The 18,965-nt window shown below is 56.8% G+C and overlaps 4 protein-coding genes across 6 annotated transcripts in view; all 4 read left to right on the forward strand.

Moving 5' to 3' along the window:
• S100A6 (S100 calcium binding protein A6) overlaps nt 1-18,965 on the forward strand; it is a 79,341-nt gene that overhangs the window by 59,422 nt on the left and 954 nt on the right. Inside the window, exon 1 of one of the 2 annotated variants that reach the window (XM_049635013.1) lies at nt 18,601-18,694. The exons of the other annotated variant lie outside the window; for it this stretch is intronic. The gene's annotated coding sequence lies outside the window, so the exon portion shown is untranslated. Of the gene's footprint in view, nt 1-18,600; nt 18,695-18,965 lie in introns of those variants that run through there. 2 annotated transcript variants of the gene reach the window in all.
• Nucleotides 6,221-8,600, forward strand: S100A3 (S100 calcium binding protein A3). 2 transcript variants are annotated; one of them, XM_049635017.1, is made up of 5 exons: nt 6,221-6,453; nt 6,655-6,674; nt 6,945-7,075; nt 7,736-7,881; nt 8,241-8,600. In XM_049635017.1, exons 4-5 carry the CDS (start codon nt 7,741-7,743, stop codon nt 8,412-8,414), a joined length of 315 nt encoding a protein of 104 aa, XP_049490974.1. In that variant the 5' UTR covers nt 6,221-6,453; nt 6,655-6,674; nt 6,945-7,075; nt 7,736-7,740; the 3' UTR covers nt 8,415-8,600. The 2 variants fall into 2 exon arrangements, with proteins under 2 accessions (XP_049490974.1, XP_049490973.1); XM_049635016.1 differs by lacking the exon at nt 6,945-7,075 and having other exon boundaries at nt 6,224-6,453.
• S100A4 (S100 calcium binding protein A4) lies at nt 9,927-12,343 on the forward strand. Its single transcript, XM_049635025.1, has 3 exons — nt 9,927-10,016; nt 10,920-11,075; nt 12,046-12,343. Exons 2-3 carry the CDS (start codon nt 10,935-10,937, stop codon nt 12,208-12,210), a joined length of 306 nt encoding a protein of 101 aa, XP_049490982.1. The 5' UTR covers nt 9,927-10,016; nt 10,920-10,934; the 3' UTR covers nt 12,211-12,343.
• On the forward strand, nt 15,397-17,510 carry S100A5 (S100 calcium binding protein A5). Its single transcript, XM_049635032.1, has 2 exons — nt 15,397-15,630; nt 17,319-17,510. Exons 1-2 carry the CDS (start codon nt 15,448-15,450, stop codon nt 17,460-17,462), a joined length of 327 nt encoding a protein of 108 aa, XP_049490989.1. The 5' UTR covers nt 15,397-15,447; the 3' UTR covers nt 17,463-17,510.

An 18,965-nucleotide genomic window follows, 5' to 3' on the forward strand; every position in this document is an offset into this window, starting at 1 on the left:
CGGATTGCAATGTATTTTCCTCTTAGGACTGCCTTTTCTGCATCCAAAAGGGTTTGGACTGTCGTGTTTTCATTTTAATTTGCTTCCACATATGTTTAAATTTCTTCTCTAATTGCCTGGTTGACCCATTCATTCTTTAGTAGGGTGTTCCTTAACCTCCATGCATTTTGGAGGTTTTCCAAACTTTTTCCTGTGGTTGATTTCAAGTTTCATAGCATTGTGATGTGAAAGTGTGCATGGTATGATCTCAATTCTTTTATATTTATTGAGGGCTGTTTTGTGAGCCAGTATGTGGTCTATCTTGGAGAATGTTCCATGTGCACTGGAGAAGAATGTGTATTCTGCTGCTTTTGCGTGAAAAGAGGCACACTTCTAAAATTATTAGAAGCCAACTTGTTTATCTAGATCTATGAGACTTGTCCTTAAATCTTTTTAAGTCTCTACTTTGACTTCAGTTTTTCCCTGATCTCTTTTTATTGGCAAGACCCTGGATTTGATCTTTGTCCTGAAGCCATTTATTACTTCGAGAGCCATTTGCTGGCTGTAAAGATTGTTTGGGGCCCTCTATATTTCCTTTAAAAAGACTGAGTCTTTTAGTTCATCTCTTTCTTCTCATATCATATTTTATCATTGGCATCCAGAAGAAGCAGGCACTTGCAACATTCTGCCTAAACCTCTCCTTAGCTAAACCCATGAGTTCATTAGGTGCTCTTTCTGTTTTCCATATTACCATAGACAGTAATGTTCCCAGACATTCCACTGCTACATAACAGGGGTCACTTTTCTTTAGCTTCAGTAACAATTTCCTCACTGTCCTTCCAGTTATTACTACTAACCTCCTGGAGGTCCGTGTAGCTTTCAGTCATTGCCTGGTCCCAAAGCCAATGACACGTGCTTCAGGTTTTTGTAATAGCAGCATCCCACTTTTGCAGGTCTTTGATGAAAGATTCAAGGAACCACCTCATGCTAACTTTCAACACTTTTTGTACCAATTCCTTTATCACTACATTTAGGTTTCCATTTGGTCTGCATCCCAAGGTACATCAATGGACAATTAGACCAAATATTTTGTCATTTCATAACAAGGGTCCCGGCTTTCCAGCCTGCACATATTGGGTTCTCCTGTCTCTCTGTCTTCCCTCCTCTGTTTAGCCAATTCCACATTTTAGATTCTTTTACTTTAGAACTCCACTTTCAGATGTAAAATTGTCTATCCATTTGGAATTTATTCACCTATGAATTGCAGATAACCTGACCAATAATAGCGGCTTTAATTGTCTTATATAACAAGAAGTCTGGGGTGGGCAGTTCAGGGTTGGTTTAGGGGCACTAAGTGTCTTTTCATTTTTTTTCTTTTTTCTTTGTAACCTATAGTATATGTGCTTTTCCCCTCTTGCATGCTGCTTCATGATCACAAGATGGCTGCTATACCTCCAGGTTTCACTGTCCATGTGCCAGTCTGGAAGATAGAGGAAGGGTAAGATGCAGAAATCTTCCACTGAGATTTATTTTTGAGAAGAGAGAGACAGAGCATGAGTGGGTGAGGAGAGAGAAAGAGGGAGACACAGAATCTGAAACAGGCTCCAGGCTCTGAGCTGTCAGCATAGAGCCCGACACGGGGCTCAAACTCACGGACCCCGGATCATGACCTGAGCCGAAGTCAGACACTTAATCGACTGAGCCACCCAGGTGCCCCGAGACTTTGCTTTTTTATTATGCAGGAAGTACTCTCTCCAGGTATTTCCACTTGCAACTCTTTGGTCATAACAATGAAATATGATGTAATATGGCTTAGCTGAAACCAAGTAGCTTTAGCTGGGTATGTTGACACTTTGAAAGAAAAAAAAGTTAAAAAAATTAAAAAAAATTTTTTTTTAAAGTAGGCTTCATGCCCAGCATGGAGCCCAATGTAGGGTTGAACTCATGACCCTGAGGTCAAGACCTGACCTGAGGTCCAAAGTTGGATGCTTAACCAACTGAGCCACCCAGGCACCCCTAGGTTTTAATAATAAGGAAAGAGAGGCTGGGCAGTTGCTTTCTTACTTTTCTTACTTCCATGGGAAAGTGTGATGCTTGCCGGACACTTAGGAGGAGCTCAGACTAGAGCCCTGAAGACGGAAGGGAGCTGAGGGAGAAGGTACAGGGGACAACCTGCTGGTTCTCATGCTTCTGCGTAACCATGTGTCTGGGCCAGCGAGGCAGGCTGGTCAGGCCCAGCGACAAGAAGACAGAAGCCTGCCTGCTACCATCTTGTAGGAGAGGGCCCGAGATGGAGAGAAACACTCCCACAGTTGCTCTCTCAGCCCCGTCACTAGACTCTCTCCACAGAGGAGGAAACAGGGAGAGAGCAGCGTCTGCAGTTCCTGGAGGTGTCCCTCTGCCCAGGCTCTCTGCTGGGCCTGTCGAGCACTGTCTCCTTGAGTCCTCACAACGGTTGGAAGAGGGCTGTGCTGGTAGTAACTGCACTTCCAAGAGGAGGGAATCGGGGCTGGGAGAGTCGAATAAGGAGCAGTGCTGGGACTTGACCCCGGTCTGTAAGAAAGGCCTCACGTCTACAGGACACAGGATACTGGAGTCAAAGGTCTCCCTCCCCTTCTTCTGGCTACGTCCAATGCCTTGGGGTTTGTGTGAAGGCAAGGGGACTTGGGTGATGTGAGAGTAAGTGAGATGATTCATTTTCAGAAATACCAAATAAAGCTGTGCTGTCTAGTTACCAATAGGTTTGCAACCTATTGGAAATATGTATGAACCCCCTCCCCCCAAACAATAGAGTCCCAAACCCTTAGACATATCACTTTCTGGTTCTTCTTCCCCTCTCCATTTTGCCGGCTTTGCAATGAGCATGAGCCAAAGAACTGGAGTCTCTGCCTCACCTCAAGGAATGTACATTTGTTCCAATCAGACTACTTGTTGTCTTATGTGGGCACAGGTGACTTCTGGGTAAGGCTGTAACCTCTGTAGTGCTCAGCCAATGAGGAACCAGGGGAAGGACTTCACACTAGGAGGTGCCCCGAGCTTGCCTGTCCATCAGACACCTGCTCTTGCAAGAATGTTGGTTAAAGCCTTGCTTCACTGTGTTGTAAGTCTCCATGGTCCCTCCTTTGATTGGGTCAGTGGGTTTATTTCTCACAGGGGAGCAGAGTCCAGACCTTCTTGGTCTCTTGATTCTGAGTCAAGGGGAAACCCGACTCACTTGGTGGTGGTCTGATTGCTCACGATGGATCCTGGCTTCTGCTGGGACTCAGTTCCCCATTCTTGGACTGTTTTGGCTGGTGGAGACTGGCCTCAGATGGCTGGGCATTAAATGGGGCTAATTTCTTTTGCTTCTGAGCATTTGACACACTAACAAACGCCAGACTTACCTAGCTGGTCGCAAGAATCCTCTCACAAAATCTCTGCTGAGGCAGAGCAGGAGGGTCCAGAAAATGGCACTGTTCAGAGGACTGTTGGCCAAGTTACTTCCCACCTGCTCCTGGAGCTGCAGCTGGAAGGAGAGCCCCAGGAGAGCCTCACCTCCTATCAGGGATTGCTGCCGCTTCAGCCTTTGCTCTTTTGGGTCTACCCTTGACAGCCTATTGACCCTCCAAGAAAGAGGTACTGGAGTCAAAGGTGGCTTCTGAGACCGGGGAATGACTGAAATGGGGCTCCCCATGCTCCTAGCTTCAGGTCACATGATCTCTCCACCAACTCACTGCTCCCATCTGGGAAGTGGGCACAACTGGCATTGACTTGGCCATCAAAAGCAGTAGCAGGTCTAAGCCCCACAGGCTCTCCTTGGTCTCAGTTCAGACATCCCCAGCAAAGGTTTCTCTGGCTGCAGCCCCAGTAATCAAACATTCCCTCCTCACCTCCCCACAGGTGGCTTAGATGATGAGAAATAACTCGCATCAGAGGGACAACAGCTCATGGCTCCGTGGGGCTCGGGGACTGGGAGTGCTTACCCTGTCCCTTGGGCCCAGGTCCTTCTGGAACAAGCACTTGAATATCCAGGTGCTCTTTATTTCTCCTTGAGGTGAAGAACCAGACACTGACCTTCAGAGGGCAATGCAATTTCCCAAGAGCCTTTCAAAGGCTGTGGTGATAATAGTGGGGTCAGTGGAGGGGGAGGAGGAGAAGGAGAGAGAAGGGGAGAGGAAGGAGAAGGGGGAGGGCATGGGGAGAGGGGGAGGGGGAGGGAGAAAAGAAGAGGGGGGAGGGGAGGAAAGGAGAGGGGGAGGGAAGGGAGTGAGGGGAAGGGAGGGAGAAGGGAGGAGAGATGGAGGGGGAGGGGGAGGGAGAGGGAGGGGGAGGAGAGAGGGGGAGGGAAAGGGAGGGGGAGGAGACAGGGGGAGGGAAAGGGAGGGGGAGGGGAAGGAGGGGAGGGGGAGGGGGACAGGGAAAGGGGAGGCAGGGAAAGGGAGGGGAGGGGAGGGTGAGGAGGGCAGGGAGGGGGGGCAGGGAGAGGGAGGGGAAGGGGAGGGAGAGGAAGGGGAGGGTCAGTGCTGTAGGAAGTCCTTCCAGGTCAGAGGGCATCTCTCCCACCCTCCCACCCACAGGTGGGGCAGAGACTCACCTTCTAGATGTGCTGCCCTCCTCAGCAGCAGGCTCCACGCCTGCATCGGGGAGCTGTGGTGAGGGCTCCAAGGCACAGAATCAAGTGGACCGTGGAGGGTGGGGAAGGAGGAGCATCCAGGGAGCTGTGCCCGCCTCCCGGGTGAGCGCCCGCCCTCCCCCGCAGCGGGCAAACAGGCGCAGCCTCACTCGGGGAAAGGGGCTGCGGGCTGAGGACCCCGCACTCGGTGCCAGCCCGCCACCCCCCTTTCCCTTGGCACGGATACCACCAGCCTGGCCTACGTTTGTTTGTTGTCACCTGTGTCCCCCATTTGGTTGTCATCGCCACAGAGCCAGGACGAATCTGTCTTGTTTCTGAGCACACCCACCTGCCTCAGACAGGTGACTTAAATAGTTACATGAATAATGAGTGGCTCTTAGGCCTGCCACTTGTTAGGTATGTGACCTCAGGCAAGTTACCTACCTCTCAGTTAACATCTGTGCCCTTACTGTGAGCAGGCACTGTGTGTGCGTTTTGTACACGCTGATTCACGTAAGCCCCGAAGGAATCCCATGAAGTAGCCACCATTATTACCCTTGATCCTCAACAGATAGGGACGTGAGGCCCAGAGGGGTGGGGTGACCCTGCTTCAGCTCTGCCGGCAAGGCTGGGGTATCACAGGCTGGAGTCAGTGAGTGGCCTGGAATTGGATTAGCTGCTGGTCCCCACTTCTGTCCCCCCTGCTCCTCATAACCTTGCCTATAAAACAGGGCTAATCACAGCTCTCCCTTCCCTCCCCTGCTTGTTCCCTTCACCTGCAGGGGCTGAGTCCTCAAGGAGATGATGCCCAGGCTGGGCCTGGATGCTGGGCGCCCTGGCTGAGGTCAAGGTGTCGTGAGATCTGGGGCTGCCTCCACAGACAATAGGGCTTCTTTGGAGGCCTGGGTGCTGCTCTCGTCTCCCCCTTCCCACCCTCCTCTGGGTGTTGGGCTCTCGTGCTGTGAAACAGGGAGGGGTCTCTCAGGCTGGGGCATGCATGAGGGCACAGAGAAGTGATATGGAGGGATTTCCACGTCTGATAATATGGTGCTTTGTGCCTGCTCCAGCTAAAAATAACAAAAAATGCTGGATAGAATTAAAAAATAACATGTTTCAAAGCAATGAAGAGCTCACAGGGCAGTAAGAGAACGCTGAGTCCCAGAGGTGAGCAGGACACCAGGGCCCCTCATGCCCTGAGAGCACTGGCCCCACTAAGCCAAAAGGACCTTTGGTTTCACAGTCTGTGGAGTGAGGAAGACAGAGCCTGAAGCCCAGCGTTCGTTGAGGAGAGGAGACACAGGGGCAGCCCCCATGATGCTGGGACCCCAAAGGGCTCCACACTCCAGCTAGAGCCAGAGGAAACCCAGCCCCACCCCATCGGACCCTCACGGAACGGAGGGCAGGACACAGACCTCAGGCTGTACGCACAGGGGGCCGTGCAGGGTCTGAGGTCACTCGCAGCACTTGGGGGCCGTGGGGGCCGCAGAGGAGTCAGCGTGACCGTGGAAGGGCTCTGGCGGCAACTTGCCTTCCTCTTCCTCCGGGCCCGCTGAAGAAGGTCTCACTCGGGGGAGAGCTGTTCACAGCTGAAAGTGACCAAGGACACTGATCCAGAGGCCAGGCAGGGAGGGTGTCTCATACCTCAGTGTCCTCACTTGTAAATAGGGGGGCTAAGCAGATGTCTCCAAGATCCCCTTCGGCACAGGGGTTCCCTAGGGGTGAGGCTAAGTGTGCCCCCACTTTGCATGCTTCTAGGGTGCTTGTTCAGAGTGAAGAGGTGGGGACAGATGTGAGGGGTTAGCCTATCTCCTCCAACGGGCGCTGGAAGATCAGGGGTGGGGTGCTGCGCCCGGTCCCCAACTCTGGGGGCAGGCAATGAGGGGGTAAGTGTCTGTGGCCCAGACTTGGCCTTTGATGTGTGCATGGATGGGGGGGTAGTGGGGCTGGTAATAAGGGCCGCCAGGGAAGGAGGCAGGGGAGCCCCTGGGGGCATCCTCAGCTTGACCTACTTGGGCCCCCATAATTGCTTCCTTCCTTCCATGGGAGAGTACAAATAGGGATGTCCTGTCTCTTGCCTCCTACAGCTGAAACGCCGACACCAGTGGTGAGTGCCAGCTGCTTGGGTCCTGCCCTGGATTGGGTGTTGGGCAGTTCGGGGTCTGTCTCCTGGCCCAGGGTCTGGGTCTGGGGGCAGAGTGGTGAGCACAGCAGGGACCAGAGAGGTGAGGGCAGGCAGATATGGAGGGCTCAGGGGTTCTTTGTACACTCAGGGGTGTGCAGAGCTGAGGTCTGCAGGGGTGGGGGCCGCGGGCTAAAAGCACTGGTGTTGGCTCCCTTTCCATGTTGTCCCCCACCCCCCCTCTTCCTGCTGAAGCCTGAGACAGGCCAGGGCTATGCCGGGAAGAGGAATCCCTCCAGTCTCCAGGCACCCAGCTTCTGAAAGATCAAGCGCGGTGTCATCAGCCCGGCTGGCAGGAGCCCGAAGGGCCGCTGAGCACCTCTGAGGTTGCTATTCCCTGGGTTTGTGGCCCTTTCCTCTACTGAGAACCCAGACACCCTGCGCCACAGGGCTGTCACAAAGGGACCGCAGCCCCCAGCCATGCGCGCCTCTCACTCCACAGGGCCCAGCAGAGGGGAATCAGGGAGAGAGCCCTGGCACTGGCCGCCGTGCTGCAGACTCCTGTCCCCTGGGGGACTGAGCAGGGAGGCCCTGGGCTCCCCTGGGAACAGGCCCGCCTCCGCTCCGGCTGTTTCCTACAGAAGGAGCTGGGATCCTTTAGGCCAGGGGGCTGTGTATCTCATGGGGTGGTTGGGGCTGAGCCCTTCCTGGGTGTCAGGGATGCCCAAAGGCAGAGAACTGGGGAGTCCTCAGGGATCCCCAGTATGGGGGTGCAGTCAGGGGACAGGGCACTCTCCCTGAGAAGTGTGCGGTGATGTTAGGGAAACGAGACCTCTGCCTCTGCCGGGGGAATAACAGTGGGGGCAGTAGGGGGAAAATTAGAAGGAGCAGGAGAGCTTAAGGGAGGGGGCTGCTCAGAGGAGGTGGAGCTTGTGGGGCTGGAAGCCGAGTGGAGATTAAGACAGGACTGGGAGCAGACCCTGGGAAGCACAGAGGGCAGAGGTGCCCTGGGCCTCTGGTGTGAGTCAGCCCTTGTTCTCCCACAGTGAGTATGGCCACACCTCTGGAGCAGGCGTTGGCTACAGTCGTGAGCACCTTCCGGAAATACGCAGAGCTCTCCGGGGGCAAGCACGGGCTCTGCCAGGCAGGGCTCAAGGAGCTGCTACAGAAGGAGCTGCCCACCTGGACCCCGGTGAGCCCCCTGGGGGCCCAGGCTGCAGGGCAGCACTGCCTGGACTCTGCAGAGGCAGAGCTGGGGACAAGCCCCCGGCAGGTGGGGTACAGGCGAGGCTGTGGGTCCCTGAGTTCTCATCCGTGTTTCGGGAAGACAGTCACTGGACCTGCTGCTTTGCAGGGCTGCTGGGAGGACTGATTCACAGCACTGTGGAGAGTTCCTGACACATAGTAGGCACTCAGCAGCCAGCAGGGGGGTCTGAGAAGGAGGGTTCAGGGGGCACTGAGGTTCAGGGGAGGTGTGGGACCACCCAGGAGGGGAGGGTGGGGTGGTGGCACGCTCTGTCCTCAACCTTGCCCCCCCCCCCCCCCGCACAGATGGGGCTCCGAGAGTGTGACTACAGTGCATTCATGAGCGTCCTGGACACCGACAAGGACTGCAAGGTGGACTTTGTGGAGTACGTGCGCTCCCTGGCCTGCCTCTGCACTTTCTGCCACGACTACTTCAAGGACGTGACCCCCGTGACCCCCGTGACCCCCTGCTCCCAGTAGGCTCTGCTCCTGAGGACAGGGGTCTGCTCGGGCAGGACCTGTCCCCCCACCCCCGTCCTGCACCTCCAGCATCCCAGCTAGAGAGTCACAAAGCTGCTGCCCCCTCCCACGGCCGTGACTGTGGTGGGGAAGGGCACATTCAACCCCTAATAAAGTGCTGGTGTCACTTGGTCTGGTCTGCTTCTTCTGGGAGGACAGCCGGGGCCTGGGGCAGAGTCTTCCCTTCTCTCTGGTCTCAGGGCAGGTGTCAGCTTGGCAGCAGCCTGGTCTCCAGCTCTGGCAAGAGCGGTGGGGTCAATACAAGGACAGCGTCCAGGGGCTTTGGGGGGTTCTCTTTCTCCGTCTCTCTGGGGTCTTTGGAAGGCAGCTGTGCTCACCACTGTACCACCAAGGCTCTCTGGGGTCTTTGAAAAAGAAGCTCCCTTGGGCTGCCAAGGAGGACGCCAGGGCGTCCGTTCCCTGGGGACAGAGCTCAGTCCTCTGTGAGGCCGCTCTGAGGAGGAGGGTAGGGGTGGGGCGTAGGGGTGCGGCGGGCTTGTCCCTGCCTGGCTGTGGGAGCCCAGAGAGCAGAACTAATAGGATTAAGGTGTCTGAGGTCTGACCGGGGTACTGCTCCTGGCCAGGGAGGGAGGGGGAAGGGGACACCTGGAGACAGACCCCGCCCCTGAGGCTGTAGCCATGTGAAGGTCAATTCGGGTTCATACCAACCTCTGAGAGGCTGACCCCGTTCCCTGCCTTCCTTGTTTTGTGGGATTGCTCCTCTAACTTTGCACCCCACCATGCCTGCTTCACCTTAACACCGTCCCGACTCCAGATGCCCCCTCCCCGGCCACTCTGGGTAGCTGCAGTCCATCCCTGAGCCCTGCACCTGGCTCCCACTCCATCACCGCCTCAGCCAGGACCTTCGTCCGCTGACATGCCTGGGATGGTCCCAGCAGTGACTTTGGGTGTTGGCCTGTTCCTCCTCCAGACTCCCAGCTCCTGCCCTGGGCCTCACTCAGCATGTCAGAGAACCCTCTAGAGAGGGGAAAGGCAGCAAGAGCACTGAGCCTGGGTGCCCCACCCCCCCCATAGTTCCCGGGCAGCCACATTTCTAGGGCAAATCTTGTTTAAGGCTTTATTTAATTTATTCTTTTAAGCAGGCTCCACGCCCAGTGTGGGGTCACACAACCCCGAGATCGAGAGCGGCACACTCTACCATCTGAGCCAGCCGGGCGCATTTCCAGGGCAATGTCTCACTCACCACCCCGTACCCCCTTTTCTAGGTGCCCAGTGGGACCACTTCCTCCCTGGCCCCCACACCCACGGCACAGACTTCTTCTGGCTCCTGAAAACTCAGGTTGTGCTGGGCCACCGGGGGGGTGCCCACTCTCCTGAGAGCCCTGCCTGTGTGGGCTCCCCATTGCCCAGTGTGCCAACCCAGGGCAGGGAGCTGGGTTTCCAGCAGGGCTGGTGGAGGGGCCGTAGGAGGACTGTCTCTCCCTCTTCCCCAACCCCTGCCATGGGCAGGGCCTGGCCAGGGTATAAATAGCACAGACCGCTGGGCTCTCCCCACTCTTCCCCTCTTCTCACCCTCTCTTCTCGTCTCTTCCTCTTGGCCTGGTGAGTCGTGGCCTCCCAACTAGCACACAAGGGTGTCGGGCCGAGGCTGGGGCAGGACACAAGGGTGTCAGGCCGAGGCTGGGGCAGGCTGGGCAGAAGGAGCGGCTGGTGGGGGCCAGATGTGCTAAATGGGTCCAGTGTGAGATTCCGATGTGGAGGCCCTGGGGTGTGTGTGTGTGTATGTGCGTGCACCTGTGTGCATGCATGTGCAAGAGGGAAAAAAAACACACACACAAAAGAAGTGCAGGTGGCTGGATCTGACCTAGCTGAGCGGTACTGAGATGTTGGCTTTTGCACATGCTGTTGCTGTGGTATGTGATGGTGTGTGTGTGGCATGTGGGTGTGCACATCGGCTTGTGTTTGCTGGTTGCACAAGCCTGTGTGTGCACACTCGAGTGTGGGGAGCCAAGTGAAGGCAACTGTGGCCCTTTGTCTGATCGTGTCCTCTGAGCTTCTGCCCTGCACCCGGCAGCACAGCCAGAGGCAGCTCGCCTCCCCTCCCCTGCATCCCTGCCCCCGCCACTTCACCCTGCCCCTCCCTACTCTAGGGCTCGGTCGCTGGTTTTTTCCGCTGCAGGCCCCTGGGCAGGCCTCCAGCAGCACCAGGGTGCGGCTGCTGTGGTCACGGGAGGCCTGAGTGAGGGGTGGAGCCGTCTGGTCTGTTCGAGAGGCCCAGCCTGAGGGAGGCTGGGGAGTTTGCTGCCTGAAGCATCCGCTTCCCACTGTGCACCTTCCCCACCAGGAGCTGAGCCCCACCATTCTGGGGTCCTCCTCTGGTGGCAGCAGAGTGTCATCAAGTGCTCCCTGAGGGATGGGAGTGGGATGAGACATTCTGACATTCTGAACACAAAGTTGAGGGTGGGGATGGGGAAGCTAAGGGTGTCTCTGGGACCCTGTCCTCAGATCCTGACTGCCACCATGGCGTACCCCCTGGAGAAGGCTCTGGATGTGATGGTGTCCACCTTCCACAAATACTCTGGCAAGGAGGGTGACAAGTTCAAGCTCAACAAGTCAGAGCTAAAGGAGCTGCTGACCCGGGAGCTGCCCAGCTTCTTAGGGGTGAGTGGCCACTGCCTGGGAGTAGGCCCCATGTGCCCCCTTCCCCACAGAGGAGGGGCAAGGCCTGGGTGGGGCTGTAGCCACAGCAGGCATCTGTCACCGAGATGGGGAAGTTGGGACAGAGAGCTTGCCCTGACGGCTTGGTTGGAAACACACTGAGCACCTACCGCTCTCTTCCTAGAGCCCAGCAGGAAGAGGGCTGGGAATGAACAGGTAGGTTGCGGACCAGACTCTGCCAGGTGCTTTGCACAGCTTAACTGAAGGGAAACAAAAGCTCAGAGAGGCTAAATAACTTCCTAAGGTAGGCAGAGTGCAAAGCCGAGACCCGCGAGTCAGGACTGTCCTGTTGCCATCAGTCCAGCAATGAACAATTTTTGAGTCTGGCTTGTGAATGTGAAGACACAGTTATGGAGACACATGCTTACTGCGCCCCCCTCCTTCCGCCCCCAGCAATCACAGCTCCCATCTATATCAAACTTTATGCAGTTTATGCGTTACTTTCTAGGTGCCTGAGTAGCTCAGTAGGTTAAGCATCTGACTCTTGATTTCAGCTCGGTCATGATCTCATGGTTTGAGGGTTCAAACTCCGCATTGGGCTCCGTGCTGAGCGTGGAGTCTGGTTGTTATTCTCTCTCTCCCTCGGCCCCTCCCCCCACTCCCCCCTCTCTCAATAAACAAATAAACATTGTACATTTACTTTCGTGACTATTGTCTGACTGGATTCTTGAAACAACCTTGCGGAAGACACTGTGGTCCCCCTCTCCAGCTGCACCCGGGTACTCAGACTTCCTCACCCCTCAGGTTGACCTTGTGTGGCCCCAGCTTAGCCCCTGAGAGCCCAGAGCAGAGTGCCCAGGGCAGGCCTCCTGGGAGTGGCTGCACTCCTGTGCCCCCATCTGGAGATGGAACCCTGGTCTAGACTCGGCTCCATCCAGGCTTTGTGGTTCTACCTGTCGCCTCTTCCTTGCAGAAAAGGACGGATGATGCGGCCTTTCAGAGACTGATGAGCAACTTGGACAGCAACAAGGACAATGAAGTGGACTTCCAGGAGTACTGTGTCTTCCTGTCCTGTGTCGCCATGATGTGCAACGAGTTCTTTGAAGGCTTCCCGGATAAGCAGCCCCGGAAGAAGTGAATGCCCGTCATGCGGGTGGGGGGCCTGCCAGCTGGGGTCTCACCTGTTGGCAGTGGCCACAGGGCCTCACCCTGGCTCCAGCAGGTGTGTGCACGATGTGGATAAGTTCAATAAAGATTCTTGGAAGCTTTGAGGCTGACGGTCTGAGACTCTGAGTATGGGTGGGAGTTGAGGGGCATATGGGGGTAGGGAGCCCTGGCTGTTGGCAGCTGTTTTGTGCGGAGCCAACTAGTGAAGGAAGGAAGGGGTGAGTGGAAGGGCGTCCATGTGCGTGTGTGCGTGATGGAATTGACTAAGGGGCCGAGGGCAAGGAAAAAACCCTCTAAGACTTGGAACACCCCAGCTGGGGGGTCTTGGCCAGCGCACTGTCTCCTCCCACCCCAGCCTCACCTCTGGAGGGACTGAAGGTCACATCTGCTCCTGGCTGGGGTCTGGAATGGAGTTTGGGCATGCCTGGGGCGGGGGGCGGGGGGAGGGCTGAATCAGGAGGGCCCTGCCCTGCCAGGCTCTGCCACCCTTGGGAGGCCACACCATTGCAGCAGGCTGAGGATATCACCCTCTCAACCTTTGTTCCTGCCCCCAAAACCGTGGGCTGAGGGCTGTTATCACTTAGGATCCTGGCCCTTCAGAGAAGGACAAAGGGCCTCAAAGGGGCGACAGGAGGGTGGAAGTGAGGGGGTTGGGGGGGTGACCATAATTTTTGAGATGAAATTCCAGACACATGATCTGATAAATGAAATAGGAATTTTCCTTCCCCCAGAAAATATCAGTCATGATGTTCCTTCCCTTCGGATTAAAGGCTGGTGGGTAACTGACCCCACACTGCTGGCCACCTGGGTGGTCTGGGGGCCTTTCAGAAGGAGGCAGGTAAAGGTTGTGTCCAGCAACAGGGGATTTTGGTTTTCTTGACCTTTCAAGCTTTCCCTTTTCTTCTCATTACATTCTGTTTTTCTCTCAAGTGTTAGAGGAGTGGGGCAGGTGACTCAGATGTTCCCTGAGTGTGACTGCAGAGGCCCGGGTAGGATTTTGGTCCAGGAAGAAGCCTGCCTCCTCCCCTTCTGTCTCCCCCTGGCTGCCCTCCGGGGAGCCTTCTCCTGCATCATCTCTCTGCTTCGGAAACTCCTGTTGCTCAGCGACCAGTCCCTGTGGCCTCTCCAGACCTGCCAGCTGGGGCGGGGGTGGGGGGGGGGTGGGGGCAGCGAGGAACACCCAGGCAGGCCAGGGGGAGGCTGTGGCACCCACAGGCGCGAGCCCCTAATCGGCCAGCTCTGCTCTCAGAGAGAGAGAGGGAGAACAGAGGGGGGAACGATGTCCCTCCTGTGATTCAGGCAGCTCCCCCTGACTCTTGCCCCATTCATTCCTGCACCCTGAACCTGTTTCCTCAATCCGCAGCCTCTACCCATCACTGGGCCCTAACTCTTCCTGGGTCCCTTCCCTGTCCCCGATTCTAAGTCTCTGACAATTCTTTCCCACGAACAGGAGTGAGGTTTAGAAGAAATCATTCATTTAAAAGCCCTTTAAAAACCTTAGGCTCCATACTTGCTAATGACCTTGACCACGCCCTTGGCAGGAAACATCTCCCCTTCTGACCCATCTCAAGGTGTATCTGCTCTGCTCCTGGTGTGGGTGGGAGGGCCCCAGTGTGGAGAGTGACTAGGGCATGAGGAGATACGCTGTTTTTGGCCCATGCTTCCTGGGTCTTTTTTCCAGGGATTTTGGTTTCTCTTCCATCCTGTTGTCCCATCAGATTGTGAGTGTTGATCTGTGGTTGGGAAAACAAAGTTTCTGGGACTGAAGATGTGTGTGCCATGATGAACCCTACATGCTCCCTTCCCCTCTGTTTGGAAACCAGGAAGGTACTGGCAGAGGGGTTTCTCCCCAGCCCCATCCCAAGAGGCTCTGACTCCGGCCTTCTTAGGTCCCTGCCCTTCTCATTGGCTCTTTCCTTCCCCTGGTTTCCTGGGGACCAGAGCAAGGGAATAAAGGCAGGGAGTAGTGGGAGGGGGACTGTTTCTGCTGTTGTCTGCCCTCTCCTTCCCTGGTGAGTCCTTCCTTCTCACCTCCTTGCTCATCTGTATGGTGGGGCAAGCTGGGCGTTGAGGCCAGTGGGTGACAGGCTGTGGTGACCACCAGCAAGGAAGACCTGGCCTGATGAGTGGGCATGTGCTCAGGAGGGAAGGCGGAGCCTGGAACCGTGGCTGTCAGAGTTTCTGGAGAAGTGGCTCTGGGCACCGAGGTGTGATCGGAACCGCCAGGATGCTGTTGCAGACGCCCAGAGGCCCTTCCCTCCACTGTGGTCCTGGCTGAGTCTCCGGAGCTGGGGAGAGGCTGAGGTTTTGGGGTGGTAAGAGGTGAATGACAGATCCAGTTCAAGAATCAAAAGGTGGGCTTTGGGCTGAAGGCAAGAGCCAGCTGCCTCCTCCTTCTTGCTCTGGACTCCACACAGATTTACCTGGCGCCCCCAGGTTCCTTGGGTGTTGTCCCTTTCTTCAAGTCTGGTGGGGAGTGGTTTTCAAGTCTGAGTCATGGGAGCTCCAGCTGCCACTTCCCCTGGTGGGCATGACAGTGCTGAGGGACACAGGGGACCCATTCAAACCCAACCTCTGGATCCAGCTTTCAGAGTGATCCTGGAGATTTCAACAGTGCTCGCCCGCCCCTGCCCCGCTGTTGGTCTGTGTGTGCAGTTCTCAGGGCCAGAGACTGGAGACCAGCTGGACAAGTCCGATGACCTCTCCCCAGTGTCCTGCTGAGATATTATCTCCCAGTTCCAGCCCCAGCCCCCTCCAAACTCTGGACTCTCTCTTTGCCCTGTCCTCCACTTCTATAATGGGACACTCCCCACTAACAGGTGATTCAGGCACCCAGGCCAACGAGGGTGATTAGGGTGAGGGCTGCCTCTGACAAACAAGTGCCCAAGCTAGATGGGCCAGGGACCCTTCTCAACTCATCATCTGCCTCCAGTTCATCTTCTGGGGAAGTCCTCTTGTCACCTGCCCCTAGAGCCCTCTTCCAGCATCTCCTAAGCAGGAGAGTGTGTAGGCTCCTTTGGGGGATGGTTAGTCTCATCGTCCCGGCTCTTCCAAGTTTGCCTTGGGTCTTATTACAACCTTCCCTGGCACATTTGGGTCCATTTGTTGGTAGATTTCTGTCTCATCCAGGGTTCCAGTTTCTGGTCCTTTAGAGAAAGCCTTGGGGCTGGGCTGGTGATGGGGAAGCAGAAAGTCCGGTTTCCGGAGGATGGTGATCCTCTCCTCCCGCTTCACCCTCCAGAGCCACACACTGATGGAGACACCTCTTGAGAAGGCCCTGACCACTATGGTCACCACTTTCCACAAATATTCGGGGAGAGAAGGCAGCAAACTGACCCTGAGCAGGAAGGAACTCAAGGAGCTGATCAAGAAGGAGCTGTGTCTTGGAGAGGTAGGTGACCTCACCCCCACCCCAAAGCCCGAGTGCTCCCTGTGTACATCATGGGGGAGGAGGAAAGAAGGGGAAGCACCATATCACTGTCAAGGGCTCCCCTCCTGTGATGTTGGAAGCCCAAGCTACAGGGACACACATCTGCCCTCCAAGTGCTCTAGTGTCAGCCAGGAGCAGGATAGCTCAAGGGAACCATCAGAGACCTAAAGCAGAGTGTGGACATCTTGGGCCAACAGATGCAAGAGCTCTATGCTGGGAGATGAGTTGTGTTTCACTGGGAAGGAGGAAGGGTGGTGTCCAGAGGGTGCATTACATTCCGTGTGAAAGTTTAGAAGTCAGAGAGCCTTCTGTGTTGAGGCCAGGCCCAGGCAGCCATGGAAGAGCCTTTGAGAGGGATCATGGGGGATGAGGGGCGAGGGTGTCCAGCTTGAGCTGGGTTCAGCTCAAGGCCAGGGCCTGCACCTGACTCTCCATGTCTCCAGGACTCCCAGCTGGCACTGACACAGGGACAAAAGGGGTCATTCTGCTAGTTGTGACACAAGGTTGGAAGGAGACAGATTGCTTCTTGCCAGATGGTGAAGGTGGGAGGTAGCTGACCAGGGTAGGTGGGAGTGAAGGCCTATGAGGAAATTACTATATTATTTTTACAGTTAAAAAAAATAGAGGCTCAGAAACATGATCCAACTTGTCCGAGGACACTAGTGAGAGGCGAGTACTCCCTTTTTCTTTGAAAATCCAGGGTGGGGTCCTTTCTGGTCGCATCCTGAACCTTGGTGGGCCTCCCCAGAGAGACTCTCTCTGAGTTTGGCCCTTTGGGCAGCGACTGGAGCAGGTGTGAGTATCACTGAGCCTGCCCTCTGCTTTCCCGCCAGGTTGTCTGCATCCTGGAGTTAATGAGGGCAAAGGAAGGGGCACGGGTCCCTTAGGGGTTAATTACAGGGGGACAGAAGCCCTGGGGGAAGGCCTAACTTTAACAGGAGCCCAGACTGGGGACAAGGATCTCGTCACAGAGAGGCTGTTTCCATCTCCATTTGTCCTGACGTCTGTCTCCCGTGGGAAAGCGGGAGCTGGGGGCAGTGAAGAGGGGAGGGCAGAGTGTGTCTGTATTTTCTTCCTGTCCCACCTGAGGGCCCTGTCTCCACCCTCTTGGCGGAACAGGACTGGGAGAGCAAGGGACCAGGCAGGGTGTAGCTGAGTCAGGGACTCCAGTCCACACGGCTGGGCTGCAGGCTCTCCCCGCAAGGGAAGGCTGGGGCGGCTGCTCAGATCCAGCACGTTGATCTCAGGACGTGTCGTCCGGGTCGGTCCTCAACTATCCTCTATGGGGTAAGCCTGAGACTTGGATCATGCTCAGTACCACGTGGTCACCAGGACATTTCTGCTAGACATTGTATAAAATGTAGAGACTGTTTCTCTGGATGGTGGAAAGTGTTGTGGAAAAGGGAGGCTGGACGGGCTTTCCTACTGACATTTGCTTAGATTCAGGAGTCAGACCACTGAACCCTTGCATGGTTCCAGGCCTGTGCTGGGTGTGGGCTGGGGGAGTCTTGGGGTCGAGATGTTCAGAGTGCTGCTGACCCCGCTGAGGGTCACCCTGAGGCTGCCCCGAGGGGGTGGGTGGCACAGTGCAGTGGTGAGGCAAGGCTGGGCAGGGTGGCTGACCGGACCCTCTCTCTGGGCTCTCTAAGAAGATGAAGGAGAGCAGCATTGATGACCTGATGAAGAGCTTGGACAAGAACTGTGACCAGGAGATCGACTTCAAGGAGTACTCAGTGTTCCTGACCACTCTGTGCATGGCCTACAATGACTTCTTCCTGGAGGACAGCAAGTGACCAGAGCTCAGCCCCTTGTCCATGGCCTCTGTAGCTCCTCTCACAGACCCTCTGTGGACCCTTGCCCTCCTCTCCCTTTCGGACAGACCCTGCTTCGGCCTTCCCTTCTGGCAGGGGAAATAAAAATGTTTGATTCCAGGCTGGTTTTGAAGATATCTTGTCCACCTGGGTTGGGGGTGTGTGGCACAAGGCAGAGCTTCTCTTCCAGGGGGTTGAGAGCCTCTGGGGTTAGGGTCCTGGGCTCCGCCCCTACTTCCTGCCCTCCTTCAGTGTGGATGTCACTGAGTTTACTGGGCTTCCAGAAAATGGGGAAGTTGGGCCAGGTTTTCACTCGCTTCCTAGAGAACGCTAAGGGAAGAGCTTGGGGAGGGGCGGGGGGGGGGGGAGGCTGGGGTGTGGCTCCTGAGTGCAGCTGTGGGCAAGCCAGTCCGAGGCCACATGAGGCCACCCTGACAACACCCTTGCCAGCCCCCTTTCCGTCTCCCCCAATTCCCCCTCAGCAGCAAGCTCCTCCCCCCCCCCCCATCTGTGGGGTCCAGTGCTTTCTGCTGTCCCCACTTCCTTTTATGAAAGTCCTTTCTCAGGAGAAGATCTGGAAACCTTTTCACTGGAGCGTAAATAACTAAGGCCAGGGCCAGTGTGCACACAAAGGCGGGTGGGGGGTGGGTACTGCAGGTGGGATTCCAGGTGGGGGGGCGCGGAGGTGCGGATGGCGCGGGGGCGCGGGGCTGCGGGGCTGAGGGGGTGCGGGCTGAGGGCTGGGGAGGAAGAAGGGTTGTGAGAGTGGTGCTGGGACTTTTGCCGAGGGGTGGGCGCTGTAGATACCTTTAAATCGAATCCCGCAGACCCCTGGCTGCCCCCCTCCTTCATCTAGGGCTGATCCTGAACACCGTCTGGGGACCCCAGCCCCCCGCCCCGGGGGCTCGATGTCCCTGGATGCAGCGACCTCCCGTAGGATTCCCGTTCTTCCACCGGCTCTTCCAGCCCCGGAACCCGGAACAGCCCCGGGCAGGAGGGGGGCCCCGGGGGTGTGTGGTGTAGACGGCTGGCGCCCGGCGGGCCTCGGCGGAAGGGTGGGGTGGGGGCGGGGCTGGCCTGGGGAGGGGGGCGTGACCGGGGGGGTGCCCGGGGCCCCGGGGGTGGGCTCTGGCCCGCCCGGCCTCCGCTCCCCGGCCGCTAAAAGGCGCTCTGGACACCGCCCCGCTGGTCGCTCGACGCTCGCCGGCCGCGCGGTGAGTGCCCTGGGGTGAGTCCGGCCCGGAGCCGGCGGGCGGCTTCCCCGAGTGCGCCCCGGGCTGCAGGCGGGTGCGCCCGGGGAGCGTCGGCACCGCGTGTGTGCTGCCCCCCAGCCCCCTTCTCCCCAACTTGCGGGACCCCTGGAGGCCGGGTCTCAGCTGGTGCCCCGTTTGTGCCCCGACCACCTCTCCTCCAGGACTGAGGTCCGCCTTTCCCAGCCTCCCCCCAACCGCTACCCCCCCCCCCCCCCCCCCCCCCCCCCCCCCC

The sequence above is a fragment of the Panthera uncia genome, chromosome F1 (genome assembly GCF_023721935.1).
Source record: "Panthera uncia isolate 11264 chromosome F1, Puncia_PCG_1.0, whole genome shotgun sequence".
Classification (NCBI taxonomy): Eukaryota; Metazoa; Chordata; class Mammalia; order Carnivora; family Felidae; genus Panthera; species Panthera uncia.

Excerpts from the sequence above, each read along its gene's own strand:
- S100A3 (XM_049635017.1), top strand. The coding sequence starts at position 7,741 with ATGGCCACACCTCTGGAGCAGGCGTTGGCTACAGTCGTGAGCACCTTC. Across the intron at positions 7,882-8,240 it reads AGCTGCCCACCTGGACCCCG|ATGGGGCTCCGAGAGTGTGA; the intron begins GTGAGCCCCCTG and ends CCCCCCGCACAG.
- S100A4 (XM_049635025.1), top strand. The coding sequence starts at position 10,935 with ATGGCGTACCCCCTGGAGAAGGCTCTGGATGTGATGGTGTCCACCTTC. Across the intron at positions 11,076-12,045 it reads AGCTGCCCAGCTTCTTAGGG|AAAAGGACGGATGATGCGGC; the intron begins GTGAGTGGCCAC and ends TCTTCCTTGCAG.
- S100A5 (XM_049635032.1), top strand. The coding sequence starts at position 15,448 with ATGGTGATCCTCTCCTCCCGCTTCACCCTCCAGAGCCACACACTGATG. Across the intron at positions 15,631-17,318 it reads AGGAGCTGTGTCTTGGAGAG|AAGATGAAGGAGAGCAGCAT; the intron begins GTAGGTGACCTC and ends GGGCTCTCTAAG.